We start from the raw sequence: 19,747 nt of genomic DNA, 5'->3' as shown, positions 1-19,747 counted from the left end.
CAAATATAACTCTAGTATTATGTTCAAGTTTTTTTTTGTTAACCATATTATCTTCAAGTTGTTTTTACCTTGTTGTTATAACAGAACAAAAGAATCAATTATAGAAACTACCAGATCAAAAACATATGGTTATTTTCTTTTATCTACTATAGGAGAAGTACATAAACAAAATTTTATTGTTATATAGTACTATAATAATGCAATATACCAAAGTCTTTATAGCTTTCTAAAAGTAATTAAAAATCTCTACAAATATACAGTTCATATAATCTGTTAACATCATGCACTGTCCATTGTTGCATTGATTTTTCCTCCTTATCTTCTGTTGGAAAAAAACAATCATTAACCATAAACACGTAAAATCTGCCAACAACCAGAAACTAAACCAACTTCTTCAATGTATAAATTGCGAATCAAATTCAAATTCAAGATAATCAGAATCAAAAACTAAGAAACACACAACAACAAAAATGACTAGATCCATCTCTTTGTGTCTCTTCTTCTTCTTATTCATTTCTTGGATTCCTAAGCTAATCACAAGCTACCCTCTCTCCACAAAATCAAGATGGATCGTGGATGAGAAAGGCCAAAGGGTGAAGCTAGCCTGCGTGAACTGGCCGGCGCATCTCCAGCCCGCGGTGGCTGAAGGGCTAAACAAACAACCATTAGACTCCATCTCCAAGAAAATTGTCTCAATGGGATTTAACTGCGTTAGGCTCACTTGGCCTCTTGATTTGATGACTAATGACACGTTAGCTCGCAATGTTACCGTCAAACAGTCTTTTGAAAGATTGAATCTGCTTGATGATGTTCTTGGCATTCAAACTCACAATCCCAAAATCCTTAACCTTCCCATATTCAATGCATTCCAGGTAAAATATTAGGATTATAGCATTGGTTTAATTGATACAAAATAAACCGGCTGTTTCAATTGTGCTGCACGAACCTAGATGTTTGCTAGGTCCGCCTCTGGCTAGCTAGAATTAATTCGAACCAATAAAAAAAATTAACCAAACCAAAGTAAATGAAACATTTTTAATGGAATCCCAACGTAATGGAACTCTCTTTCTATATATATAAATAGTTTATTTTACTTTTATATTGGTATCAGGAAGTGGTATCGAACCTTGGACAAAACGGAGTAATGGTGATACTAGACAACCACTTGACAACGCCAGGATGGTGTTGCAGCGACAACGACCTCGACGCCTTCTTCGAATACCCTAACTTTGATCCTGTCATCTGGACCAAGGGATTGAGCAAGATGGCTTCTCTTTTCCGCAATGTCACTAATGTCGTTGGCATGAGCCTTAGGAACGAACCACGTGGTACCAGAGATTACCCTAACCTCTGGTTCAAGTACGTACGCATTTCAAATTACTAATATTTCATTTAGAATATAACCAAGCACGTAACACATGAAAATATTTGAAATGACTATTCAAAACTATTTATCAAAAATAACATATGTTCGCATACAGATTTAGGTAAATGTGTGTTGGACCTTTTGTAGTATTTTCATTATTCACATATATAAGGATAACAAGTACATGCATGCATCAATGCATGCATGCGTATTAAAACTGTAAACGGTTACGTGAAGGTACATGCCAAAAGGAGGAGAAGCAGTACACGCAGCAAACCCTGAAGTACTAGTCATCCTCTCCGGCATCGACTACGACACAAACCTCTCTTTCCTCCGTGACCGCTTCTTCAACGTCAGCTTCACCGACAAACTCGTCTTCGAGCAACATTGGTACAGCTTCTCCGACGGTCGAGACTCGTGGGTAAAGCACAACTCTAACGATTTCTGCGCAAAAATCATCGAGAAAGTAACACATAACGGAGGATTCTTGATCGGGAGAGGTTTTCCTTTGTTCTTGACTGAGTTTGGGGCTAACCTGAGAAGCGGTGACGTTAGCGGAAACCGGTATATGAATTGTTTGGTGGCTTGGGCCGCGGAGAATGATTTAGATTGGGCGGTTTGGGCATTAACCGGAGATTATTATTTGAGAACCGGTCAAAAACATATGGTTGAGACTTTTGGCGTTTTGGCTCCTAATTGGAAAGACGTCGCCAACTCTACTTACCTGCAAAAACTCTCCGGAATTCAACTTCCAGTTAGAGGTCAGACTTCTTTTTCCCTTATATATATATTAGAAAGAAAAATGGTATAAACGCGATTTTGGAGTTAAAAACTGTAATTATAACCTAAAAATCGTTCAGGTTTCGATCTTTAATATATATACCTCTTGAGTCTAAATTTATAAATATTTGTATATATGCAGGACCCGGTTTACAATCCAAAAAACTTCTCTTCCACCCAACAACCGGCCTTTGCGTCACCAGTAATCTCTCAAACAATTCACCTACACTTCGATTGGAACAATGCCGTAAAGCCGAGCCATCAACCTTTAATCCCAGTGAAGGTATTCTCTGGAGTAACAAAATGTGCGTCGAGGCTCCAGATGCTGTTGGACAGAAGGTGAAGCTTGGAGCTGGCACTAAGTGCTCTAAGTTGGGACAAACCTCAGCTACTCACATGCATTTGTCGTTTAAGACAAATAATGGTTCGTTGATATGTCTTGATGTGGATGAACTTGACAACAGCATCGTCGCTAACCCTTGCAAGTGTTTGACCATGGATGCTTCTTGTGATCCAGCGAGTCAATGGTTCAAAGTTCTTTAAATTATATTATCTATGTTTTTATTTTGGAGAAAATGCATTTGTAATGGTTCAAAGTTCTTAAAATCGCTCATGATTGTAACACTTTCTTAAATTATGTTCATCGTAATAATTTTTTTAATTCAAAAATAAAATTTCACGATTGAAAGTTTTGGTGTCAAAATACCTAATGGCAGATTAATTAATCATCAAGTTTCAAATACAGAAAAGTGACAATGCTGGTTCAATAAAATAATATTTAGTGATAAAAATATACATTCATACAAAGTACATTTAGTATAGTGGTTCATACAAGAGATTACTCTTCAGAAATTATAATTCGAAAATAAAATATTGGATGATTACTTGCCCTGTTGCTCATCATGAATATAATTGTTTGGTAGACTTCAACAAACTACTACTAAAATGGATCGTTAAAGAGTATTGGGCTACGACGACTAAAACAAAGTGGGCTTAGAGTTGAAGAAAGTGAGGCCCATATTGGTCGTTACATGATATCTTAAACTCGCCACGTGTCAGTCAACTTAGCCACTGAGAATTCTCCAGATTATGTGAGTCCATCTGACAAGTCTACGGTCTGAATAAAAGAACTGTCGGAAAATTAACAAAGAACAGAGAGACAAAAAAAATATGATAAGCCTTAGATTTCAACCAAGCACCGCCGGTGTTCTATCGGCGCCGGTCGGCCGCGCAGGGCTTATCAAGGGATTCGGTTTGACCAAACCGAGAAGAACCGTCCGGTTAGGAACAGTGGCTATGGCGGCTGCTCCTCTCGAAATCTGCGTCAAAGCTTCCATCACCACACCCAACAAGCTCGGAGACTGTTAGCTCTCTCTCTCTCTCTCTTGACGGAAAAAATTAAAATGTGGATGATAAAGCTGCAATCTTTATTCATGTTTTGCTTAATTGTCCCTTGCAGATAGATACTTAACGCATTTTTCGTTTAACTTAATTAGTGCTTAGAGTGTTTCTTAATTTAGTAATCTGAAACTATCAAAACAGATTTAGAAATATAAAAATGCAAACTTGATTGCTTCTAGTCTAGTCTCGAGGGTTATTTTTTACTTCACGAGTTGAGTATATGCATAAATTTTGTTGGTAGGCCCTTTTTGCCAAAGGGTGTTGCTGACCATGGAGGAGAAGCATGTACCTTATGACATGAAAATGGTGGATTTGAGTAACAAGCCAGAGTGGTAAATACTTTGAGACTCCTTTTAATGTGTTTCAAGTTCACATGATTCTTGATTACTTTTCTCACTGTGTTGTATTCTTTGTATAATGTTTCCAGGTTCTTGAAAATTAATGCAGAAGGAAAAGTCCCGGTGGTGAAGTTTGATGAGAAATGGGTTCCGGATTCTGATGTCATAACACATGCTTTGGAAGACAAGTACCCTGAGCCTCCTCTAGCAACCCCACCCGAAAAGGCTTCAGTGTAAGCATTCCTCTTCTTTGTTCTTTTCGCAGATGTTATGAAGTGTTGTTCTTGACTCAAAAACATGTATCTTCCGCTTAAGAACGTTTATGTCTGCAGTGGGTCGAAGATCTTCTCCACGTTTATCGGTTTTCTGAAGAGCAAAGATCCAAAAGATGGAACTGAGCAAGTTTTACTGGATGAGCTTAGTACATTCAACGATTATCTCAAAGAAAATGTAAGCTCTTTCTGTCCTGATGATCTCTTCCATAACATAGTCTTCGATTCTATGTTATATCTTTGCTAACTTCGAACGCTCTACAGGGACCTTACATAAACGGAGAGAAGATCTCAGCAGCGGATTTGTCCTTGGCACCAAAGTTATACCACATGAAGATTGCACTTGGACATTTCAAGAACTGGTCTGTTCCAGATTCACTTCCTTTCCTTAAATCCTACATGGAGGTAATAATGCCTGATCCTAGATGTTTTAATCAAATTTATTTTCATTATGTTTTAATTAATAACCACACCACTAATGATGGTGATGGTTTTGTTACAGAATGTGTTCTCGAGGGAATCATTCAAGAATACAGAGGCGCAAACAGAGGATGTGATTGCTGGTTGGAGACCAAAGGTGATGGGCTAAAGAGCAAAAGGTTTAGATGTTGGCCTCATCGCTCAAGTCAAGGCATCGATCATCTTTTCTCTTGCTTTCTTTTAGTACAATGTAAAAACATAATAATAATCAAATCTTCTTCAAATGTTGTTAACAATATAAGTATGTGCCGAGGCAGAGCAATTAACACAGACTATACAGTGAATGAAAACTATATTGAAACTGTGCTACATACACACTAGTGGAGATTAGCGTCATCATCATCTGCTAATTATTATTACCGTGATCAAAAATATTTACCGCCAGTAATTACATAAGTACATGAATAATTACAGAACTGCCCTTCCGTCATCATCTAATCCTCTGCTTCAGTGACCTCCGTTTAACTCGGCGGCTTATCCTTGTTTTTCCTGGGAAATTCAAAAACTTTTCTCGCCCCCAGATTTTCTCGGGGCTTCTGCCATGATTCTCCAGACGGGTTTCTCTCTGCCCACTACTACAACGTTTCTGTCTCCCTGCTCTCCTCACCGGTTAAACACTCTGTTCTTCACTCACCGACGCCGTCGATTAGTTTCTCCGTCATGTTTCTCGAAACGTAGATTCTCCCTGTGTGGTACGTTGCTTCGCCTCGAAAGTCGAAACCTTTATCCTTATTTAATTCGAATTCATCATCTTCTTCTTCTTCTCTTCAGTTGCTGCTGCGTCAGGAAGTGATGTCTTTACTTCTCCTGAGACATCCAAGAGCTTTGATTTTGCATCCGAGGAGAAAATCTACAAATGGTAAAAACACTTTCTGCTCATTTGCAAGACTTTGTTTTGTGTTTAATTCTGATGATTCATGCATTTTAGGTGGGAGTCGCAAGGGTACTTCAAACCAAGTTTTGACAAAGGAGGAGGCAAACCTTTTGTGATACCAATGCCACCTCCTAATGTCACTGGCTCTCTCCACATGGGCCATGCCATGTTTGTCACTCTTGAGGTTGTGGAATAATTTGACAGTCATTTGGGTATTCAGTTTATGTTTTTTTTTTTAAATTCAAGTTTCTTAGCTTGTTAGTGTAGCTTACTTTGTTAGATATATGTCTTTTCAGTTTGCTAGGCGCTTTCAGTTGATTTGTGTGGTCGGTTCTTTAGTAATGACATGCTTCTTTGTGTTAGGCTATTCTCATCATTTTTGTTTTTTACAGGATATAATGGTTCGATACAATAGAATGAGAGGGAGGCCAACACTTTGGCTTCCAGGGACTGATCATGCTGGTATTGCCACTCAGGTTCATTTCCCCTTTTTAAAGTTCGAGATGTTCATGTTATTTATATTAGTGCTTGCGTGTTGTTTTCTGCTCACTTTGCTTTATCTCTTCTTCCCACTCCACTGCTCTCGTTCATATACCAAATACCAATCTCCCACATTCTCTTTATTAAAGTCCTTTGTTGTAGATATGTTTTGTACAATTTGTATTTGCGTTGTTTGGTAAATGTTTCTGATGTATATTACTGAAGCTATCAATATTTCCTTACAGTTGGTCGTCGAAAAGATGCTAGCATCAGAAGGCATTAAGAGAGTGGAGTTAGGTAGAGATGAGTTTACCAAAAGAGTCTGGGAATGGAAGGAGAAGTATGTTCCCTAATCACTGCATTACTTACTTCAAAATATATAAATTTTATAAGATATTTATATTATACTCTGCAAGTGTTTCATTCTTCGAACAAGTCATAGAACTTCTAAAAAAGAAAAAAAATCCACAGGATTTGTATATGATAAATGGTAATAAGGCTGGAATTATAGTTTTTGTTTTTTTTCTTCTCAGGTATGGGGGAACCATCACAAATCAGATTAAGAGACTGGGTGCTTCTTGTGATTGGAGTAGAGAGCGCTTCACTCTTGATGAGCAATTGAGTCGTAAGGCGTTTTTTCTATAGTTTCTATAGCTTTTAGATGGTGATTATAAACGCACACTATAGGTGGTTCGCAAAGTTGTCTTTAATGTTTTGGAGTGGTATATTTAGAACCAAAAACTTCGGCAAGTAAAATGTTAGGCAGTTTCTAGGTGGCTCTTAAAGTTTCTCGCTATTTTGAATTCATTCTGTACATTCCTTGACTATCCTTTACGCTGATTTAGGAGCTGTGGTGGAGGCTTTTGTGAAGCTTCATGAAAAAGGGTTGATATACCAAGGTAAGCTATTACATGTTTTGATTTCTGTTGTCGTAGCTGTAAGTAGTGATGTGCTGTACTCATACGAAGTTTGATGATTTTGGCATAATGTTTTTTCAGGATCTTACATGGTCAACTGGTCCCCTAATTTACAGACTGCTGTTTCAGACTTGGTGTGTGATGTCTCTTATCTCAAACTCTGTTGTTTGATTACTTTTTTTTATTTCTTTCTAGAAAGTAACTGTCTTGTTCTTAACAGGAAGTAGAATATTCTGAGGAACCTGGATTTCTATACCATATTAAATACCGTGTTGCTGGAAGGTACTGTCCAACTACCAGTACTTCCTTATATAATAGCTAAATTATGTGAAAAGACGACTTCTTACATCTGAATCGTCTCTGCTCTTTAAAGAATTCACAGAAGCATGATATATAGTTTGAAAAGTAGCGAAGCTTTAGATTATGTGGTATGATCATTAAAACTTGGAACACAACTTTAGGCTCATAGGAGTTGCTTCGTCAGTAGTTAACTATCACCTGTGCTTGTAAATTATTCTTGGAAGGTTAGCGACTATGTTTGTTCTACTTATGGAAATCACTAATTTGATCTTTCCTCGTGTAGTCCTGATTTCTTGACTATAGCAACGACACGTCCAGAGACATTGTTTGGTGATGTGGCCATTGCCGTGCATCCTGAGGTAGGTGGTGATATTTCTCTTATGTTTTTTTTTTTTTCTAATCGTTTCCTATAATAGGTTCTCTTTCACGGGCATCGTTTGAGCATTAATGTTGTGAAATGTGTTTGGCATCTGACAGGATGATCGTTATGCTAAGTATGTTGGTCAGACAGCAATTGTACCTATGACATATGGTCGTCATGTGCCAATTATTTCCGATAAGGTGAACTCAGATCTACTGCCTATGCTCTCTTTATATTGTCTTTAGGATCAAGTATCTTTTCCTAAACTCAACAAGGAAAAGGCTACACTTGTTTTTTTTCTTTTCTGTTCTCATGCCTTTCTCATCAGTATTTTTTCTTTTGCTGGAGTTCAGTAACTCAGAAGAGAGAAACTGAAGTGACCTCATCAGTATTTTCTGTTTACCGTGGCAGTATGTTGATAAGGATTTTGGGACTGGTGTTCTGAAGATAAGTCCTGGGCATGATCACAACGATTATCTTCTTGCAAGGAAGCTAGGTCTCCCCATTCTGAATGTGATGAACAAGGATGGAACACTAAATGACGTTGCTGGCTTGTTTTGGTAAATATTTTGTTTTCCAACTTATATGTTAGCTCATTAGTTTCACTATTATGAAATGGAAGTCCCTGAGGTTACTTTTTAACGTCTATGGTTCCTTAACATACATTGTGTTTTCAGTGGCCTTGACCGGTTTGCAGTGAGGGAGAAGCTATGGGCAGATCTTGAAGAGACAGGTTTAGCTGTTAAAAAGGAGCCTCATACTTCACGAGTTCCAAGATCTCAGCGTGGTGGAGAAGTATTTTTCTGCTGATTCTGTATCAATTATCCAGTTCGTTAGAAGTTCATATAATTTATCATGCATGGTTTTAACTGGTGTTAGGTTATTGAGCCACTTGTAAGCAAACAATGGTTTGTCCACATGGATCCTTTAGCTGAGAAGGCTCTTCTTGCTGTTGAGAAAAAAGAGCTTACCATCATACCTGAGAGATTTGAGAAGGTATGCTAGAGATTTTTGATTGTGTACATTGCATACTTCTGCTTTGACGTATATTTTTTTTCATGTCGGCACTTGCAGATATACAATCACTGGCTGACAAATATTAAAGATTGGTGCATAAGCCGGCAGCTGTGGTGGGGGCATCGCATACCAGTTTGGTATGTGGTTGGAAAGGATTGTGAGGAGGACTACATAGTTGCCAAAAATGCTGAAGAAGCCCTTGAGAAAGCCCATGAGAAGTATGGAAAAGACGTTGAGATATATCAGGATCCAGATGTTCTTGACACATGGTTTTCCAGGTTAGTTGTATTTTTTTGGAGATGATTTCTCTGCTGTGTTCCATTGTTATAGAAAAAATACTCTAGTTTAATCATGTGAAAGTTGAGAAACTGACACTTTGAATTAGTGATTTTTATTTAACGACCTATATAACTTACCTAAGATGTTTCTTTCTGCAGCTCATTGTGGCCATTCAGCACCCTTGGCTGGCCTGACGTATCAGCGGAGGATTTCAAAAACTTCTACCCTACAAACATGTTAGAAACAGGGTATATTCCTTTCTTCACTGGCTGCTATTATAAGGGCTAATGTTAATGCTAGACCCTTCACTTGTAATGTAATCTTTTAGGACCAACACAATTATTCTGTTACCAAGAAGTGATGTCTTAAATTACGTGAAACCTGGAAAGAACATGCGTGTTTGTAGCAGTTGCTTCTTTAAAATTTCACATTACTTCCTCCAAATAACTATTCTTCTCTTTGATTGGACAGGCATGACATACTATTTTTCTGGGTAGCAAGAATGGTTATGATGGGAATAGAATTTACAGGGACCGTTCCATTTACTCATGTCTACCTACACGGACTTATACGGGACTCTGAAGTAAGTTTAGGCTTTATGCCTGTTCTAGTCATTGTGTGTGTTTATGGGGGACAAGATAAATACTCAAGTGATGATCGTTAAGCTTTGCATATCTTTGTCTCTCACTTCTCCCCTTATGCTACTAAATGTTAAGTTACCTCAAGGGAAACTAGTATTATCTCCATGTAGTTGACCAGATTATTTGGAATTTTTCAGGGGAGAAAAATGTCAAAATCTCTTGGGAATGTGATTGATCCGCTTGACACAATCAAAGATTTTGGCACAGACGCTTTGAGGTTTTCGATTGCACTAGGAACTGCTGGTCAGGTTTGATCTCTACTCATCTAGTGTGTTTAGCCAGCTGATCCATTCTTGTTTGTTTTTTTGAAGAATTACACTATTTATGTCTGTTTTCCTTTCTATCTCTTCCCCATTACCTACCCCTTCTTAGGATCTGAACTTATCTACTGAGAAGTTAACTGCAAATAAAGCATTCACCAACAAACTATGGAATGCTGGAAAGTTTGTGCTCCAGAGTCTGCCTAGTCTCAGCGATACATCCGCTTGGGAGAATTTGCTGGCCCTCAAGGTTTGCTTGCGATAAAATCATCGCTGCTCTCTTAGTATCAATTTATCTTGAAATTTCACAATTTTCTATAATAAAGCTTGTTTAATATTTTGCTTCTTTTTCAGCTTGACAAAGAGGAAACCCTGCTCAGTTTACCCTTACCTGAATGCTGGGCGGTATAATATTTAAACCCTGGAGTAATCAAAATAATATTAATCTGCCTATCACCTTATATTCCTTTTGTGTTATCGTCAGGTGTCAAAACTCCATATTCTCATTGATTCCGTCACAACAAGCTATGAAAAGTTGTTCTTTGGGGATGTAGGAAGAGAAACATATGAATTCTTTTGGAGTGACTTTGCTGATTGGTATCTCCACCTGAACTCTTAACAAAACTAGTAGTCTAGTACATGTTTCTTGGAATTAACTGACTGACTAGTCTTACTATCTACTCGTTAAGGTATATTGAAGCCAGCAAATCTCGACTGTATGGATCTGGAGGCAACTCAGATTCTCTAGTTTCTCAGGCAGTTTTGTTATATGTCTTTGAGAATATACTTAAGCTGTTGCATCCCTTCATGCCATTTGTAACCGAGGATCTATGGCAGGTATTAATAACATGCTCTCCACCTTTCTACTTAGGTTTTCATCTCACCATCTACTAGGCCACCTGTAAACTTTGTTGTATGTTGTTGATTACTCTGGCAGTGCAACCAAAAAATAATTTCAACTTCGCAAAAACCATATTCTGATTGCATTTTGTATTTGCAGGCACTACCCTACAGGAAAGAAGCGCTCATTGTATCTCCATGGCCACAAAATTCACTTCCAAGGAATGTTGAATCAATAAAAAGATTTGAGAATTTACAAGCTCTGGTCAGTATGAATATCTGCCTTCATATATTCTGCAAACCTCCAACAGAACCATACGTAAAGGGTTTAGGTTCAGAACATGTTGACACCCTTGCCTGTTTTATTTGCAGACAAGAGCAATACGAAATGTACGAGCAGAGTATTCAGTGGAACCGGTAAAGCGTATATCTGCCTCGGTTGTTGGAAGTGCAGAGGTTGTCGGATACATCTCGGTCAGTAACTTTTGTCGTGTGGTAGCATGGCACCCTTATGAATAAAGTTTATAATAGATTTGCCTTATTGAAAGCTGTGTCTTGTCTCTGGGTGCAGAAAGAAAAGGAGGTGTTAGCTCTTCTATCAAGGCTTGACTTGAACAACGTCCATTTTACCAACACCCCTCCTGGTATATATAATAATAATTAACTCAATTTTACTCTCTTTTATCTCAACTCTTCCAACTCGTGTTCACAATCATGGTTTGATCTTTCTTTAGGTGATGCAAATCTCTCAGTCCACGTTGTAGCCAGTGAAGGACTAGAGGCATATCTACCACTTGCTGCCATGGTTGATATATCTTCTGAAGTCCCACGCATTTCCAAACGTCTCTCCAAGATGCAAACTGAATATGACGCCCTCATCACTCGCCTTAATTCACCAAAGGTACACACCATTACCATCAAAAGAATCTTTTAAACACTTGTTAGATAAGCTTATTCGAAACGCATAAAATATGTAGTTTTTGGAGAAAGCTCCAGAAGAAGTAGTGAGAGGTGTAAAGGAGAAAGCAGAAGAAGCAGAAGAGAAGATAAAGCTGACCAAAGCTAGGCTTGATTTTCTCAAGTCCACTTCTTTAGTGTCTCAGTGAATAACTCCACTGCCTCGAAGTAATTATTATGACTGGCCCATGTCGGCCCAAGGACCATCCACTATTTTGTCAAATGGCACCTAATTTTTGTTTGAAAAATCAACCCAAAAATGGTACTATTAGAGAGAATCAATTGCAACTTTATTGATCAGCGTCCTACTGTCGGGGTCCATAATGCCTTTTTAAAGCGTCACTAGTTTTCAAGCAACAAAATAAAAGTGGATAATTTTATATTTGTTGGTTATAACTTATGCCACAATTGTATTTATTATTCTTTAAATATCTTCACCAGCTACGCAAGAAAATGTGTACAATTTGCATATTCAAAGGTGTTCTGTTAGTTCCAAATTCAATTAAAATTTTCATATCTAAAAATTCCATTAACAATTTATCAGTTGTCGTATTCGGTCCAAACTCTGTTTGGTTTGGATCAGAAACTCCGGTTTAAAAAATATACTATTTAGTAAGGTGGTTTAGTTTTGGTTTTTGAAGGCCACTTGGTTTAGTGTAGTACAAATTTCATTTAGAGAAAAAAAATATTAATAAAGCTAATCACTGAAAAAAACAGTAATTAGCCACACCTAAAAGCAACCAGAAATTATCACTTTAAAGATCTGTTTCCTTTTACTTTTTTATTTTTATTTTTCTTTTGACAACCTAATATTCATCATCACGCTCACTCTTTTTGCCTTTAGACAGCTTCTCTCTCAAATTTTCTAATATACTTTTTCAGAAAAAAATAAATAAACGTTAATCACATAGCATAATGATGATGATAACAATTAACAATAGTTGTCAACCAACTTGACATAGTATTATATATCAATGGAAAATTCATTCTTATGCAACGAGACACAATTTTGCTTTTTCCTGAAATTACTCCACTTTCTCTATTTAACATCTAAATTTGAAAGTTTATTAACTCTCTAACTCTAACCAAAGTTTAGATTGGAAAATTTATTCCGGTTCGGTTTATAATTTCGGTTCAGGTGACAACCAATCTAAACAAAGACAAAGACAGCGTGGTTTGCGCATGTTACCCGACACTATCATTTTCTCTCTTTCTCTCTCTCTCTCTTCTTTTCTCTCTCTTTCAGTTACAGCAGAGGAGCTAGCAGAGAGGAGCCAACATCAATGGCTCCCAACACTTTCGCCACGAAGCTAAGCAGAAACACAAACAGAATCACAGTGATCTTAGTCTACGCCTTCCTCGAATGGCTTCTCATGTTCTTCATCTTCCTCAACTCACTCTTCACTTGCTTCATCGTCAAGTTCGCATCTTTCTTCGGCCTCAGGCAAATCTGCCTTCTCTGCCCGAAGCTAGATCGTATCTTCGACCAAAACTCGGAAAACATATTCAGTTACAGAGAGCTGCTATGTCCGAACCACGTGGCAGAGCTCGCAAGTCTCAGTTTTTGCAAAGCGCACGGGAAGTTATTATCCGAGTCAGTGAGCTTGTGCTCGGATTGTGCAGATCGAGAGGAGAGGAGCAACGTTGGTTTAGGGTTTTGCTCTTGTTGCGAGAAGAGCTTGGGAGAAAGACACTACCCTAGTTACTTGCTTATCAAGTCATCGGTTTGGGGGAAGACTCTTGTGGACAGAGAGAACAGAGGATTGATCTTGGAGATGATTGATGATGATAAGATTGGAGATGGGTTTGAGATGGGGAGAGAATCAGAGTTCTTCAGAGAGAAACCAGAAGAAGAAGAAGGGAAGAGAGTAGAGCAGCATCAGCAGAATGGTGAAGTGATCTCAGATGTGGATAGCTATGGTGTAAGCCTAAGAGAAGTATCTGAGGAGGATGGGTTAAGATCTGTACACAGCAGTCATTTTATTGGGAATGAAGATGAGATCCATGAACCTGAACAAATAGTTTTAGAGGAGAAACAAAGGGATGTTGATGACACAGGCGATGTTGCTATAGAAGGGGATGAGAAAACTTCAGGTAAGAGTTAGAACACACAACGTAAGTTCAATGTTTAAGAAATCGTTAATGATAGGCGCTTTGTAAAGTACTATCGACTAGGCTGATTATTCGGGTTTAAATTTTAACGAATTATTAATTTATTTTATATAAACTTTACATTTATAAAAACACATTTTAGTTTGAATTATCAAAATTACAAACAAAAGAAATCAGACAAATTTATGGATTTGTACTAACATGATTATTTAGTTTAACAGATTTAAACTAATTTAGATTGATTTAAACTGATTTTAAAACGGCTTAAAAAAATTGTTTCTACTAAGACTAGACCGGCGCCAAAGTCTGAAAATGTATATCTGTTTGTTTGTTTGTTGGTTTCTAAAGATTCCTCATTTGTGATTACACACAGGGTGTGTGGAAGAAGTAGAAGAAACAGAAAGAGCAGTCTTGTTGGATGACCAGCATGTGAGCAATAATGAAGCTTTTGTCAGTGAAGATCTATCTCTTGGAGTTGATCCTATTCTAACAAGTCTTGTGAACTACATGTGTATGCATCTTTGGTTTGGCTTTTTATATCTATGTTAAACACTTTTAGCTTGAATATTGTTTTCTCTTTTATAGGTAACCAAAATGAAGAAGAGGAAGAAGATCAAGAAGAAAATCTAAAGGAGTATCCGGAAACTCCAACTTCAGAGAGTAGTTTACTCCACAAGAAACTTCTTTTTCTTTCCAAAAATGATTATGCAGCTGCTGAAGATGCAAGAGATGTGAGCATACCAGTGAGTGATACAGACGGTGATGACCCTATAAGAACCATCGAACGTCTGAAAGAGACAGTGAGATCAGAACAAGAAGCACTGAGAGGCTTATACGCAGAGCTGGAAGAAGAAAGAAGCGCGTCTGCGATAGCAGCTAACCAGACGATGGCGATGATCACGAGGCTACAAGAAGAGAAAGCCAAAGTTCAGATGGAAGCCTTGCAGTACCAGAGAATGATGGAGGAACAAGCCGAGTACGATCAAGAAGCCTTGCAGCTTTTAAACCATCTGATGGTTAAAAGAGAGAAAGAGAAGGAAGAGCTTCAGAGAGAGCTCGATGTTTGTAAGGCTAAGGTTTTGCAGTATGAGAAGAACAAAACCAAATGCGAGGTTACTGATGATGATGATGATGAAAAGGAGGAGGATAACTGTTCTGAGACGAATGTGGATTTAGAGAAGATAACGTTGGACTGTGTGAAACACATGGGGATGCTTGATGAGTCTTTATCAGAGTTTGAGGAAGAGAGGTTAGTGATTTTGGATCAGCTTAAGGTGTTAGAGGACAGGCTATTGACAATGCAAGACAATGAATCTGGAGGAGAGTTCAGTAATAGTTACGAAGGAGAGAGTTATGAACATGAAGAAGGACTAACGATGGCATCGATGGCAAAGAGTCTGCTTCCTCTTCTAGACGCTGCAGAGAACGACTCTGAAGATGAGTACAAAGAACAACAAGAGGAGTCAGTTGAGAAGAGTGTTGGCTCCGAAAGCGAGAAGCTAGAGATCATTAAACAAGTTGATAGTGTCTATGAGAGGCTACAGGTGCTGGAAACAGATGGAGAGTTCATGAAAAGCTGTATGAGTTCGGCTAAGAAAGGTGACAAAGGAACGGATCTTCTTCAAGATATATTGCAGCATCTCCGTGATCTTAGGAACATTGAACTCACTGACACAATCGAGAACCAGAAGACGCGTGAGGACGAATGATGTTTTCTTTACAAGAGTTACAAACTTTATGATCACAGTTATTCAGAGAGGTTTCAAGAATCGGAATCAATGTTGCTCAAGTGGAGGAGGATCTGAGTGTTTCAGAAATTCTTAGAATGTGTTCTTGTTTGTGTCCTCTTTTGTTTTTGTTTGGACTAAACAAAAAGGTTTCACCTGTCATGTAAAGTGTTTGTGTTTCTTGTAGTTCATGAGTTTTCAAGTTGGAGAAAAGGAAAATGCTCATAGTTACACTTACAACAATGGCACATAAAAGCCCATCTTCTTTCTTTCTTTTCTATAAAGCCCACTTCAAGTTGTAGTGCTTTGTTGTACAATCCTAATAACTTTCTAAAATATTTCAAATGAATTATCTGTAAAATGTGTAAAAATTGCTTTTTTTTTTTGAAAAAATAGTATTTTTTGATTAATGATTAAATAGTCAAAATAGACTTATATCATGTAAAACCCCAAAATTATAACTTTATATAGAAAATATAAATTATATCAAACACTTTTAATGTAATTTTCATTTTATAGGGTATATAAATAATTGAACTGTGTTGTTAGTTTTTAAAAGTTAAACTTTCTACATCAACCAAGAAGATATGTTCCTTTTTTTTCTAATGAAGAGCCAAGAAGATATGTTTATATGCTGAGAACTCAAATTTTGCATTATAGATTTTTGTTGCCAAAGTGTATATGAATTTTTTTTCTTATGATGGAATTGTATATCAACCGTCAAGTATTACTGTATTAGTATTTAATTAATTCAGCAATAAAATATCCCGAAGAAAAAGAAGAAACTGCTGAATAACGACAGCCGTTGATCTGTGTAACGGCAATGATATGACAACAGTGATGGTGGTTCGCTGTCAGTTTGATTGGACTAAAGAACAGCCTGGGTCACTTTCGTCATTTTACCTACCTTCACGTTCTTCATTTCCTTCTTATTTTTGTAATTAAATTAACTATAGATAGTAGTGGTAATTAATAATGGACTAATGGTTGGTTTATTATCTGTTTTGGTACATCGGATCGGTAGGAGAATCGAATATGTATTTTATTTAATTAAAGAAAATAAATTTGTGTTAATTTTTCTTTTCGGATTTTCGGAGTGTGGCCACTCTGGAGACAGCCACAACTTCTTCTTCTTCTTCTACCATTTCTTCATTCTAAAACATTGTTTTGTAATTATCTTCTTCAACTTGAGCGCGGCGGTGGTTGTCGGTGACAGTGGCTATGGCTTCGAAGACCAAGTAAGACTCACTTACTCAGTTTTAACTATGGATTCTTTATAGTTAGAATCAGATCAGATCTGGGAGTTACTATTTTGAGAAATTGTCAATGATGATCGAGTTAGATCCAATTATTTTATTTTGATAAAATTGTCTGTGTTTGCTGAGATCGACCCTTTTTTTGTTTGTGTTCTATCGGAACAGAACTAGTGTATCGGAAACTACTCCTGGAAAATCATCTCCTTCAACCCCAAGGGTAGCAAAATTGAGTAGAGCAGTGAATAAATCTGAAACCAGTTCTCCAAGCTCGCGCCTTTCACTTGATCGTTCTTCCCCATCTTCAAAGTCTTCTCCTGCTGAGAGACGATCACCAAAGGTCCCAACTCCACCAGAGGTAGATGCCAGCCATTGATTGAAGTTAGTTAGATAGATAGATAGATAGATAATCACTGTCTGAAGCATTTACATCTGTTTCTATTCTAGTCATTTAATATAATTTGTCTTTGGTGTGTTTTCGATGTTAACATGGCACTTAACAACTAATTTGTTTTGTAATGAATTTGCAGAAAACTCAAGCGCGGGGATTAGTAGCGAAAGGATCTGAACCGCAGACCAGGTTGACTTTGACTCAAATCAAGGAGGATCTGAAGAAAGCTAATGAGAAGATATCATCATTGGAGAAGGAGAAAGCTAAAGCACTTGATGAACTCAAAGAAGCTAAAAAAGAAGCTGAAGAAGCAACTCTGAAGCTGGACGATGCTTTAAAAGCTCAGAAAAGCGTCGAGGAGAGTTCAGAGATTGAGAGGTTTCAGGCTGTTGAGGCAGGGATGAAGAAAGAAGAAGAGTTGAAGAAAGAACTCGAGGATGTCAAGAACAAACACGCTTCAGATTCCGCCGCTCTTCTCTCGGTTACACAGGAGCTTGAGAAGGTCAATGAAGCATTAGCTGCGGCGAATGAAGCGAAGAGCAAGGCCTTGAGCCAAGCGGATGATTCTAGCAAGACTGCTGAGATTCACGCGGAGAAAGTTGAGATCCTGTCTTCGGAGCTGACGCGGTTGAAAGCTCTTCTTGACTCAACCCGAGAGAAGAAGGAGATTACAAGCAGCGAAGTGGTTACCAAGCTAGAAGAGGAGATTGTGGTTTTGAAGAGAGATCTTGAGAAAGCGAGAGGATTTGAAGCAGAGGTTAAAGAGCAAGAGATGACCATCGGGAAGCTTAAAGCTGATCTCGAAGCTGCAAAGACGGGAGAATCTTCTGCACAGAGCTCATCTGAGGAGTGGAAGAGCAAAGCCAAAGAGCTGGAGGAACAGTTAAAAGAAGCTAACGAGTTGGAGAGATCTGTGATGAAACAACTCGAAGGAAGCAATGATAAGTTGCACGAAACAGAATCCGAAATGACTCATCTCAAGGAGAAGATCGTTGCCTTGGAGACAACAGTTTCTAAACAAAAGGAGGATCTTGAGGAATCTGAGCAACGGTTAAAAGAACTGTCCAAGATCCAAAAAGAAGTAGAGAGCTTAAAGAACGAGCTCGAAACCGCCGAGGAGGAGAAGAACCGTGCGTTAGATAAAGAGCAAGATACTTCTCTAAACGTCCAGAGACTCCTGGAACAGAGAAAGAAGCTCTTAGCAGACCTGGCAATCTCAAAGGAGGAAGAGGAGAAGAGCAAGAAAGCAATGGAGAGCCTAGCTTCTGCCTTGCACGAAGTGTCTAGCGAAGGAAGGGAGATGAAGGAGAGGCTGCTGAGCCAAGGCGACCACGAGTACGAGACGCAGATAGAAGACCTGAAGCTGGTGATCAAAGCGACGAGCGAGAAGTACGAGAACATGCTGGAGGAAGCGAGGCACGAGATCGATGTGCTCGTCAGCGCGGTGGAGCAGACCAAGAAGCATTTCGAGGGGTCGAAGACGGAGTGGGAGATGAAGGAAGCGAGTCTGGTGAGTTACGTGAAGAAGATGGAGGAGGAAGTTGCTTCGAAGGGGAAAGAGATGAATCGGTTGGATAATTTGTTGAAGAGGACTAAGGAGGAAGCTGATGCTGCTTGGAAGAAGGAAGCGCAGACGAAGGAGAGTTTGAGAGAAGTTGAAGAGGAGATGGTTTATCTTCAGGAGTCTCTTGGGGAAGCAAAGGCAGAGAGTATGAAACTGAAAGAGAATCTGTTGGATAAAGAAACTGAGTTTCAAAGCGTTGTCCACGAGAACGAGGATCTGAAGGCAAAGGAAGATGTTGCTACAAAGAAGATAGAGGAGTTATCGAAGTTACTAGAGGAAGCAATGTTGGACAAGAAGAAAGCAGAAGAAGAGGAGGAGGTGGAGCTCAGTGAAACTGAAGAGGAGTATGATTTGTTACCGAAAGTGGTTGAGTTTTCATCTGAGAACGGTCATACAAGTGTAGAGGAGAAGTCTCCTAAAGTCAAAACCATTGACGAGGAAGCTCCAGAGGAACATATCAGCAATGGGAATGGTGTGGAGGAGAAAGACATGAATGGTGAACCTGAAGCGAAAACCGAGATGAAGTCTCAAGGCGATGATGACAAAGATGATTCGGTGGAAGTTATGTTCAAAATGTGGGAAAGTTGCCAAATCGAGAAGAAAGAAGCTTTCCCCGACAAGAATCTTCCACTAGAGACTCAAGAAGAGGAGGAAGAAGACTCAAGCAAAATCGATGAAAACGATAAAACCTCAACAGAGAACAACGTGGATGAAATAGGAACCGAAGATCAGCTTGTGATGGAGAAGAAACTCAAGAAGAAGAAGACTTTGCTTGGTAAAGTTGGGAACCTTCTCAAGAAGAAAGCACCTGTGAACCCAAAATAACAAAACTCTTCGAGGTAATGAAAGCTTATATATAATAGAAGAAACATATGTCTCTGTATACTTCATCAGTGTTCGTTATATATATTTGTTGGTTTCTGATTCTTTTTTCTTCGTTTATGTAAAGGTTTGTGTGTTAATGTGATGATAGACTTATGTGTTGAGTTGGAATCTTTTTGATTCACTTTTTTAAAACTGAAGAAACTTTTCATGGAAATGGAGATCACCTTGGCCCTCTTTGCTATACATATAGTTTGGCAACATTAGCTAAAGTTAGAAAGATGACATACCTCAAATGATCTAACGGCTGTCATA

The 19,747-nt window shown here is 38.3% G+C and overlaps 5 protein-coding genes across 5 annotated transcripts; all 5 read left to right on the top strand.

Annotated features, from left to right (window-relative positions):
• Positions 1-321: 321 nt before the first annotated feature.
• On the top strand, positions 322-2,828 carry LOC106371988 (glycosyl hydrolase 5 family protein-like). The gene is made up of 4 exons (XM_048742252.1): positions 322-872; positions 1,112-1,359; positions 1,604-2,127; positions 2,289-2,828. The coding sequence occupies exons 1-4, from the start codon at positions 471-473 to the stop codon at positions 2,687-2,689; spliced, it is 1,575 nt and encodes a 524-aa protein (XP_048598209.1). The 5' UTR covers positions 322-470; the 3' UTR covers positions 2,690-2,828.
• A 12-nt stretch (positions 2,829-2,840) lies between these two features.
• On the top strand, positions 2,841-4,946 carry LOC106371989 (glutathione S-transferase DHAR3, chloroplastic-like). Its single transcript, XM_013812111.2, has 6 exons — positions 2,841-3,509; positions 3,789-3,879; positions 3,975-4,118; positions 4,218-4,335; positions 4,422-4,562; positions 4,660-4,946. The coding sequence occupies exons 1-6, from the start codon at positions 3,317-3,319 to the stop codon at positions 4,744-4,746; spliced, it is 774 nt and encodes a 257-aa protein (XP_013667565.2). The 5' UTR covers positions 2,841-3,316; the 3' UTR covers positions 4,747-4,946.
• A 146-nt stretch (positions 4,947-5,092) lies between these two features.
• On the top strand, positions 5,093-11,863 carry LOC106371987 (valine--tRNA ligase, chloroplastic/mitochondrial 2-like). Its single transcript, XM_013812110.3, has 27 exons — positions 5,093-5,329; positions 5,409-5,496; positions 5,566-5,695; positions 5,904-5,987; positions 6,237-6,331; positions 6,525-6,616; positions 6,837-6,890; positions 6,990-7,042; positions 7,129-7,190; positions 7,492-7,567; positions 7,686-7,769; positions 7,981-8,129; positions 8,247-8,364; positions 8,449-8,565; positions 8,644-8,864; positions 9,024-9,113; positions 9,337-9,448; positions 9,644-9,754; positions 9,879-10,016; positions 10,121-10,171; positions 10,251-10,363; positions 10,456-10,603; positions 10,767-10,871; positions 10,979-11,080; positions 11,178-11,250; positions 11,341-11,507; positions 11,584-11,863. The coding sequence occupies exons 1-27, from the start codon at positions 5,179-5,181 to the stop codon at positions 11,710-11,712; spliced, it is 2,913 nt and encodes a 970-aa protein (XP_013667564.2). The 5' UTR covers positions 5,093-5,178; the 3' UTR covers positions 11,713-11,863.
• Positions 11,864-12,656: 793 nt separating this feature from the next.
• On the top strand, positions 12,657-15,645 carry LOC106371986 (myosin-binding protein 3-like). The gene is made up of 3 exons (XM_048742251.1): positions 12,657-13,657; positions 14,049-14,186; positions 14,261-15,645. Exons 1-3 carry the CDS (start codon positions 12,847-12,849, stop codon positions 15,382-15,384), a joined length of 2,073 nt encoding a protein of 690 aa, XP_048598208.1. The 5' UTR covers positions 12,657-12,846; the 3' UTR covers positions 15,385-15,645.
• Positions 15,646-16,355: 710 nt separating this feature from the next.
• Positions 16,356-19,649, top strand: LOC106371953 (WEB family protein At5g16730, chloroplastic-like). Its single transcript, XM_013812073.2, has 3 exons — positions 16,356-16,640; positions 16,824-17,013; positions 17,186-19,649. The coding sequence occupies exons 1-3, from the start codon at positions 16,624-16,626 to the stop codon at positions 19,433-19,435; spliced, it is 2,457 nt and encodes an 818-aa protein (XP_013667527.2). The 5' UTR covers positions 16,356-16,623; the 3' UTR covers positions 19,436-19,649.
• The last annotated feature ends 98 nt before the right edge of the window (positions 19,650-19,747 follow it).

The sequence above is a fragment of the Brassica napus genome, chromosome A10, assembly GCF_020379485.1.
Source record: "Brassica napus cultivar Da-Ae chromosome A10, Da-Ae, whole genome shotgun sequence".
In the NCBI taxonomy this organism is placed as follows: domain Eukaryota; kingdom Viridiplantae; phylum Streptophyta; class Magnoliopsida; order Brassicales; family Brassicaceae; genus Brassica; species Brassica napus.
This window is presented reverse-complemented; position numbering and strand designations above follow the sequence as displayed.